The following is a 10,200-nucleotide window of genomic DNA, read 5'->3' on the forward strand; positions in this document are numbered from 1 at the left end:
TGCATCACCTTACACTTGTCCGTGTTAAACCCCATCCTGTTCTCCCCTACCCATGCTACCCCTATGTGTCATCTATGCAGTCTTCAACCATTCGAACACACTCCACCACCAAGCAAAATAATAAAATCCAGCAAGCCTGGTTTTCAGCCTCATGATGATCTCTAGCAAATCCTTATACAACCCTCTGGCAAATTATGTGCTATTTTCTCCTTTAGAGGCTGGGTCATGCAGATGCTAACACTGCTTTAAAAATGGTGGAGATCTATGGTGGTGACCTAAAAGCTATAGTATATGGCTAGGGACAGACATTACACAGAAGCAGAGGAGAAGCAGGGGGAAGAGTCCCCCTCTAGGGCCAGGCAGTCTTACAGAGCCCCCCTCCCCACCCCACGGCAGTGCGGGGAGGAGGGGGCAGGGAGGAGGAGGGAGAAAACCCACCCCCCAGCAATGAACAGGGACTCCTCCCAGCCCCGCACCAGTGGGGGAGAGGGAGGAGGGGGAAGAATTCTCCTCTGGGGCCAGGCAGCCCTGTGTGCTGGGACTGTCCCCAGCTGTCAGGGAGCCACTGGGGCTGGCCTGCCAGAGCCTGCCCACATCCCTCCTCCTCAGCTCAGCTTCCCTGTGGAAGGCAGGGCTGCTCTAGCACCCTCGGGCTTCTGGTTTGAGCCACTGCAAGCATGTGCTTGCATTTCCTGAATAGAAAGGGAACTTGGAAACTGATTCACTCTCTGCAGGTTAGACTAACCTGCAAAGATTGAATCAATTCAGGCCCAGGCTTTTTGAATGTCTGTGCCTAGCCTGTGAGTAAACGCACATGTTACACTTAGGTTGACCTAACTAGAGTTACGTCGATCTAACTGCCCAACTGTGCAAACATTCAGGAGGGTTTAAATCAGGGGTGGGCAATTATTTCAGGTGGAGGGCCGCTTACTGAATTTCAGCAAGCCATCAAGGGCCGCATGACAGGCAGCCAGGGGTAGATATATATTAATTTTCTAAATTTTTTAGGGGCCCCGTGGGCTGGATAGAATGGCCTGGCAGGCCACATTTTACCCTCCCCTGGTTTAAATCGTGACAAAAATGGCAAGCCTGATTTAAGTTAGTTCATTTGAATAGGCAAATTAACTAAGGTTGGGAACAAGTTAGTCTGATCCAACAAATGCCTGCACACATTCAGAACACAGCTCTAGAGTTGGGAAAACCTAGATGCTCATCCCAGCCCTGGAGCTGCATTCTTGGCACTAACAAATGATTGTATGTGATCACAGATCAGGTACAGCAGACAGTTATATGCACTAGGGGTGTGTGAAGCAGGCAGTATTCTATTCAGATTCAGCCCAATTCAGGGTACAGTGGTTCAATTCGCTGATTTGGATCACTCTCCTGATTCAATCCGGCTGAATCTGAATCTGAAGATTCGATTCTGATTCTGAGAATCAGCAATTCATCCATAGACACAGCTTTTTATGTTTTTTCTACGTACCTCAAGGTACCAGACATGGCTTGCGAATACTAAAATGTTGGGGCAGATGGAGCATCCCACAGAAGCCACTTGCTGGAGGACCCAGAAGTGGATCAGAATTACTTTTGCAGACCTCGCCATGCCCTCCCGGCTCAGCGATCAGCCACGGGGGGACCCTGGGTGCCCCCCCAGACCCAGGAGGCATCAGTCACTGAGCTAGGGCAGGTGGGTCCCCCATGCACTCTGTGGTAGACCCGGAAGTGGACCAGAAGTACTTCTGGTCCACTTCCAGGTCTGCCACCAAGCCTGCGCTCCCATGGGACACTCCCTCCACCCCACTATCTCAGCTTTCATGAGACATGCCTGGTACATCGAAGTATGTAGAAAAAACATATAAAGCTGTGTCTATTGCCAAATTGTCAAATCTTTCCGAATCAAATTGGAAGCTTCCGATTCAATTCAGAGAGATTAATGGGTCTCCTGATTCAATTCGGATTCAGAGATTCAGCCGCCAAATTGGGCCGAATCTCCTGCAAATCAAATCAGCGACCGAAGCTTCGCAGAGCCCTAATACACACTATATATGGCATGACCCTGGTACCTGCACATGGTGGAACTTCTGTTTTTTTCTAGTTTTCTTTTTAAACAACTGGTTTACATAAGCAGCAATAAAAAAAATCTTGAAAAATAATTTCATATTTATAAAAAAAGTCAATAGTATGAATTGGAAGATGTAACATAATGCTGCTTCATATTTTGCACATCTTTTACAAATTTGTTTTTTTTTCTGCCATGAAGCAGCATATTTGAAGACTGAAGGACATACATGTTTAAAACAGTTTAGCTGTGCACAGAATACCACTGAATATTCAATTCAGTTATCACTTTAAAAGTTTCCCACTCGAAAATAGCAGACCTAGACAGAAAGAATTTGGCAACCTGTACAGGAAAAACCAAACAGCTGTATAAGTAAGTTCCTTTGAAATAAAAGGGTGTGGATTTGTCCATTGTATTGTATGGCACAAATTGATGAGGTTGCATTAATACAACTCTAAATCCTCTGTGAGAGGTTATCTGTTCTAACAGAGGTTGGAAAAATCCTCTTTGTCTACCTATCACTTAAAGATGGATTTCTAGTTAAAATCCTATTTTTTCTCTCTCTTTTTTAAAAAATGGAATAAACATAGCCAGAGTTGGAACTAAAATTTTGATTTCCCTCATCTGTAGTACAAAATAGACTTTTGAGAAACATCTTTCAATATTAAAAAGAAGGACAATTTTCTCTGTGCTATTACTCTTCATTATATTAACAGGGATTAATGCATGAGATTGACTGAGGTTTTTTTAATTGTTTATTTCATTATTGTCCTGGAGTCTTTATCAGACCAAGTTATGAATTTAAGCTTTTTTTCTGGTAATTTGATTTGCATGTGAGCAAATCAACATTTCCCTACAACCAGAATTTTAAAAGTACATTGTTCACCTGAGGGGTGATCTTGAGACATGTTAAGTGCCTCAAACTTCTGTTAAGTGGAAGATGAGGGTATTCAGCACTTCACAAACTCACAGCTGAACCCCTGATGCCTAAAGGAAGTTGTAGTTTGGAACACTAAAGCAAACATGAAAATACTAAAGCTAATTGAAAAGATCTGTAAATACCATGTTGTTTGAAGAATAACTTCCTTTGAATTCATCCCAGAGAGAAAAGGCTTTTCTGTATGTGAGGAAGATTAATAACAAGCATTAACATATGCACATGTCCATGCACACAATAGAGATTTTTCAGCCAGACACTGAAGAGAGTTGCTGATGTGTGTAACACTGCTTGTATTGTTGGTGCTGTTCTTTTTATATGGTTGTTCACTTTGCGTTGGGATAGTATGTGTCTGAAGTAAATATGCCAATCTCCATCTCTCCCACACAAATGTATCAAAGTAAAGATTTGATCATTTAATATCTACACATAGTGCCCCAAAACAAGGCCTCAATGCCACTTGATTCCACATAACTGGCAATACAAAATCATCCAAAGTTGACTCCAGTGATCTGTGGCAGTGTTTCTCAACTTTTTAGTTAACTACCTAACTTCTAAAAATGTTAATAAGTACCCCAACATTCAATTTTCCAGGGAATTTTATATTTACAGGCTAGTGTGTGCCATATGTTGGGAGAACGGCTGTGTATACAAAGCCATGATATGACAGATGTCTGATCTGGTGTGGATAGGTTTGTCACATTTTATACCAGGGATGCACAACTCAAGTATGTACCTGGGCTACAGGTGATGTTGGCCAAAGCTAGGAGGGCTGAACACCAAATTATTACTGGGGAATTTAATTTTTTAAATTGCACAACATTTTTTGCCGTAGTTTTGAGAGGAAAAGAGGGCGAGCGAGAGAAAGGAAAAGCGGGCAAGAGAGAGTGTTGGGGTACCCGTGTACAGCCCCTGCCTGTGTCTCGTAAACCCCCAGGGGTACACGTACCACAGGTTGAGAAACTATGGTCTATGGATCAGTCAGAGTAATCATTTTGGAAAGAAGTAATACTTGATATAGTAGAACACAGAGTCATTATGGCAGGATTTCTAAAGCATTGCCCAAGTCCTGCTCCAGCAGATTTTGTTTGTTTGTTTTGCCTTTCTTTTAGAAGGGCAGTGGGAGGGATATGAACAATGTTATATGATGTTCACCCTGGAGGACTATCTGTAAGCCCTTTCAACAGTTTTCTTGAAGACCCAAAAATGATGTGTGCTCTGGATCAATCCTAATAGATCGCCTGAGACTTGAGAGGCCAACCAGAATAATGAATTGAACCCATGAGAGTGGGCTGGAGATGAATGGGAATCTGCCAAAGCATATTGGAGAATTTTATAAAACTGAATTGTGTGCTATTTCCTCCCCCTACTTCCAAAAAATGAATATGGGATATATTTGATGTTTAAAAAATTAAGGACAAAACAGGTTGCAGCTCCACTGTTCATTACAAAAAAAATACTTGAATGTCTTCCACATTGTTCCTAAGTCTATAGTCCAAGGTCCAATAGCAGAGAGTCATTGGCCAGGTACAAACATTACACTCTTATTGGTATAGGTGATTGGAAATTGATCTATACCTAGGGTGACCATATGTTCCAGTTTTGCCAGGACACTGGGAATACACAGCCTGGTCCCAGCCAATTGGTTAAAAGTCCTCGCCTGGCATCCAACAAGGAGGCAGAGCAGCATGGAGTGTCTGCTGCAGTCTGGAGGCAAGGGTGGTGCCTGCTGTAGTCTGTAACAAGGCGGGCAGACTGGAGAAGGTGCCACTCCACCCACAGAAGCAGCGGTGCCTGCCCGGCTGCCTGCCTGGTGCACCGTTCCTCTCTGCTTCCCTATTGCACTCCAGCCTGGGACCTTTGACCAACTGGCCAGAACTGGGCTGAGGAATCCTGGAGTGTCCTGGCCAAACCAGGACATATGGTCACCATATCTATATCTGTAAAAGAACCGAAGTTTGGCACACAAAACCGGTCTGTACCCATAACAGAACAGAAGTTGACACACACAGACTAGTTTAAAAATGATGGAACCCAGGCTAAGATTTGTGCACCCCACCAAAAGGTGAATGTGTTCACTACTGATCTAAATGATGCCACTTAAAGAAAACTGTGTCACTTACAGAAAACTCAATTCTGCCTCAGGCTTTTTGAATGTCTGTTTACTTGGCCCTTATGAACTTGTCCCATTGTCGTTTTTTGATTCTTTTGTACAGCAATGACCAAAAATAGCTTATTTTACATGTATATTATTTATTACCACCCCTTCCCTCAGTTAGCAAAAGCCCAAATATTTGTTTTCAGTAAAAGAAAAATGTTAGCTGTCCATAGGAGTAAGCAATTTGGTTAGTTCATATTAACAGCATCTACTTACCACCACTACTTAGCTGTGTTTCAGAAACAGCTGGATAGGTCAATGAAAGACAGGCAGCTGCAAATCAGTTTACTCCTGAAATGTCTCAAGGAAAATCTTGATGTTGCTAACAGAAGATATCAAGAGAAGTAGCTTTCATAATCTGTGATAACTTTGACAAGTGTTTGATCACAGCATGAGGCAAGTGCATTTTCAAACCTCATGGGGCAACATCATCCCACTGTGGTTTGAAAGATTTAAAAAAAAAAACCTTTATAAATATTTAAGCATGTTTGTAGGAAGCTCTGAAAATTAAGATTCATTCTCATTTGTTTCTTCCCAGCTCCTTGTGGCCAAAATGAAACCAGAGAGGATGGCAAAATAATTCAGCTGCCTCCCTGCAAGACAGGAGCATGGATCGTTCCTGCCATCATGGCGTGTTACCTCTTGGTTGCAAACATCCTCCTGGTGAACCTTCTTATTGCTGTCTTTAAGTGAGTAGCAGGCTTTTGGGTACTTGCAGTTTGGAGTCAGTTTCAGGGGAGGCACTTTGTGATAGTGAGAGTGGCAGAGTAGCTCATCTCCAGTAATGTGATAGCTATGTAACTGTAGTAATTCACTGTGTCTCAAGTACGGGGATCCAGGGAGGCTGACAGCAATGAAGACCTCTGGGTTCTAATTTCAGTTATGGTATGGGTTCACATTGTTGCCTTCGACATCCTACAGCTATTCCCCGCTTAATGTCGTAGTTACATTTTTGAAAAATGTGACTTCAAGCAAAACAATGTTAAGCGAATCCAATTACATCACAGTAGTTACGTACTAGCTGGGGGCAGCCAAACAACGTTATAACCGAACATTGCATGACTTTAAACAAGTATGTTCTGTAATAGATCAGCAACGTAACAACAAAACAATGTTAACCGGGATGACGTTAAGTGCAGAGTACCTGTACTTAATCCTTCATTGTCTCATTCTGCCAAAGTATAAATGGGGATACTATTTCCTGCGTTACAGAAACGTTATACAGTTTATTGTTAGTAAAGCATCATTATTTTGATGTTCTTGCAATAACAACAAACTTATCTTTTAAACTGCTGCTATGCTGTTATACTTTCATGAGGAGATAATAGCATTTTGTCTACTTTTTTAATGGTAGAACTTAGAAACCATATATGAAAACAGTCTAATGAGCATATTGTCTTTTCAAGGGGAAAGTACCCAAGTTGGTTTTAATATCACAGTATTTTCCTTTTCTATTTCTTTTAGCAACACATTTTTTGAGGTTAAATCTATATCTAACCAAGTCTGGAAGTTTCAGAGGTATCAGCTAATCATGACATTTCATGAAAGGCCAGTTCTTCCACCTCCTTTGATCATTTTCAGCCACATGACTATGATATTCCAACACCTCTGCTGTAGATGGCGAAAACATGAAAGTGACCAAGACGAGAGAGACTATGGACTAAGTAAGCTTTAAATATCTCTGACTTGTAGTTATAAACTGGGACTTTCACATTCCCATTCAATTTTACTAATACTTTGCACCTCCCATCTATTCATTCTCTTACAAGAGAATAGCAACAGGGCATATATTTGCCCAGCTGCCATGTTTTTTTCACAATAGTAGTCTATGTTTATAGCTGGACATCCTCCACTCTTCCCCTAAGCTTGGATGTCTCCTAAAGCATCTCCACATGCACAGTTTTAAATAATAATAAAATAATATGTTCAGTTTCCCTGTATACTGGAGGCAAAATATATGGGCACAAGGCCAGTGTCCTTACATGCTTTGATTTCTAACGTATCTAAACTGAAGATAAGAGGGAACATTTAGGCATTATGGCCACTGACAGACGTGGGGATAAAAATAGTGCTTTACTTTCAGCTCGGCACACCTCCACACCAAGAGCAGCACTTGCCCAGAAGAAGCACATCAGTTGAACCCAGCTCACCCAGCATCTGTATAGATGGTGCACTTCAGTAGGGATTTCTGGTGCTTTTATATAATAGATGATTCATCAACTATTAGATAAAAAAGCCAAAAAGCCCCACTAAAGCATGTGATCTGTACATATGCTGGGGAGCCGGGTCAAGTTCATATGGTTCCTCTTCCAGTAAAGCACCATTTTTTTTCCACATCTGTCAGCAGCCAATATGTTTGTTTCCTCCCTGGTAAATGTTCTAGCTAGGAGAGTGTGGTCTCCCATCCCATTAAGATGAATTCCCATTAGCATGAATTAAAAAGTTTCAGATACTTTTGAGATCCCTATTACACATCCTCTATATGCTATTCTTCCCCCTCTCTCTTCCTAATCTGAACAAATCCTTCTCCCCTTCCATTAACCCCTTTTACCAAACCTCAGCTCTACTTCAATATCTAACAGATTGGGCGGGGGGGGGGAACAGGCAGTAGGGGGTAGGCACTAGGAGAGAGGTAAGTGCTGGGGGTGACAAGCTGCAGGATGGAACAGGCTGCATTCACCTCTGCTTTATAATTTTCCATATCTAGAATCTAATTATTGGGGGGGTCATCTTAAATTCATGCATTTGGGTAAATATGGTATTTAGATTTCACGCAATCAGGGCTTCCCCAAATCAAAAGTGCCTCAGTTCAGCTTTTCTACCTAACTTGCTCCACTTCCCCTCACCTACAATATATGCAAGCATACTCTTCTTAGTTCCCCTTGGCTACAGATAACCATGAAACTTGATAGATTTGAAAATGACACAATTGCCCAGCAGAGACTTACAGAAATACTAAGAATTTAAGTAAACTTAAGTGGCCTTGTTTGATAGATGTTACACATAGGAATAATGTAGTCAAACTTCCCATGGAAAGTATTATTCAAATTTGATCCAATATTCATGCCAGTAGTTTGCTTATTTTAGCCAGTTTATCTAGCTCTAATTATGATTTTGTTAAAAGACAGAGCTATTTTTTCACAACATTCATCCAGATGTTAAAAGGTATAACACCAGTATTGTGTGCACAGTGTTTATTCCCTAATTGTTAATGTGTACAAAAGTACAATATGTTTGAGACTGCTAGTTTGGTAGCTAAATCTGCCTATCTGATTTAATACAAAAATAACTGTATGATAGTCTTGACACCTTGCCCCATAAGACCTACAGTAATAAGAGGTATTCAAGACCCATCAATGAGCCGTTGTAGAGATGGTTCATCCTCGAACTGAGGGATTGCCGATGATGAATAAAAAACAGGGTTTGGTTTGCTTTTATGAATTCATGTTTTATCAGTGTCTTTTCCCTTCTGTAATTTCTATAGAACTTTTCATAACGGAAGATGAATTGAAAAAAGTTCATGATTTTGAAGAGCAGTGCATAGAAGAATATTTTAGAGAAAAGGATGATAGATTTAATTCTTCCAATGATGAAAGAATCCGTGTCACTTCTGAAAGGTAGACTCTTTTTGTTTGTCCTATAGGATCTATATCTTGAAATACATTGCTGTATTTTCCATTGTTATTCTCTTACTTTCCCATTCTTGGTGAGGACAGCTTGTTTGAGACAACTTTTTAAATTATACTGCAACACATACAAAGTAGAGCTGACCAAAAAATGGTGAATTATTTTCATTAAAAATTTTTAAATGTAAAACATTTCAATCAGCCGTACCAGAAAGTAACATAAATTGTGAGATAAATTCATGTACTCTTTTGACATTACACCTTTTAAAATTATAACCTTAGAACATAAGTGGCCAAAATACAAAGGTGAGATACAATGTAGCTATTAAATTCATCAGTGCTTTAACACAGAAGTGAAACCCACTGAGACTGAGAAAGATCCTTGTGTGTCTAGGCTCCTAGAGTGGACTTTGCCAGTGATTTCAATAAGACCAACATTTCAGTCACAATATTTTCAGGTCTGTCTCGCTACTGAAGACAAGGGTAAACTACATTCAGCTCCACTTTGTGTTAAAACATGTGACGTAACCCAAGGTTCCTGTTTATCCATTGGCCCTAATAACAAAACTATCTGAACAACTAAATAAAATTTTGTGTGCAGAACATGGAGTAGATTCTGTTCCACTTATTAGGCATCCAAGTGGACTTAGGCACCTAAGTGCAATTCCATCCCAGTGCTTCTTTTCCAGGCCTGAAAATCCACTAATGCAGGGATGTCAGATTGGTTGGAGGCTGCATTCCCTCCTTTTCAAGTGCCTAAGGGCCACACCTTGGCTGTCACACAAGCAACCCTAGTGATATCATGGGCAGAAGCTGTATCACCAATGGTAGGGCTTCCCATGATGGTAGCCAGCACCTGACCCTGTGGGAAGCCAATGTGAGTGTGCTCATGTGTGTATATGTGTGTGTGTGTGTGTGTGTGTGTGTGGGACCATGTGCCACTGCGGCCAGACCCAGGGCTCTGACCATGGTGATGGGGCTTCCCACAGAGGCAGTCAGTGCCCTGGTGAGAGCTGGGCACTGGCAATCTGAGCAACACTGCGCAGTCCCATGATGGCAGCCTGCATTCTGGTGAGATCCGGGGCATTGGCAGCCCCAGTGGCATCACAAAAATGCTACCACTGTGGCCAGAGGAAGGGAAAGTCTGTGAGACAGATGACCTGAGTCATTGGGCCATATCTGACCCCCAGACCATATGTTTGACACCCCTACACTAACACATCTACTTTTGTAATGCATTGTCATTTTACCCTTAGGACTGAATTGCAACAAAGCAACAAGGTTTTGCAATTAACTGTTTCAGGGGCCCAAACAGGGTGAAATAGAATGGCACTTGGGCTTAAGGTATTGTTCTCAATCAATATTGCATGGCAACACCTGGTTAATCACAATAAACTAATATGAAAACTGTTTAATCCAG

At 41.5% G+C, this 10,200-nt stretch overlaps 1 protein-coding gene across 1 annotated transcript in view; it reads left to right on the top strand.

Moving 5' to 3' along the window:
• TRPM3 (transient receptor potential cation channel subfamily M member 3) overlaps nt 1-10,200 on the top strand; it is a 335,439-nt gene that overhangs the window by 301,580 nt on the left and 23,659 nt on the right. Inside the window, exons 23-25 of the mRNA XM_019517468.1 lie at nt 5,693-5,843; nt 6,619-6,818; nt 8,639-8,771. Coding sequence (XP_019373013.1) covers nt 5,693-5,843; nt 6,619-6,818; nt 8,639-8,771 — 484 coding nt within the window. The remainder of the gene's footprint in view (nt 1-5,692; nt 5,844-6,618; nt 6,819-8,638; nt 8,772-10,200) is intronic.

Source organism: Gavialis gangeticus, unplaced genomic scaffold (assembly GCF_001723915.1).
Source record: "Gavialis gangeticus isolate Ggan-Ray unplaced genomic scaffold, GavGan_comp1, whole genome shotgun sequence".
NCBI classification, from domain to species: Eukaryota; Metazoa; Chordata; order Crocodylia; family Gavialidae; genus Gavialis; species Gavialis gangeticus.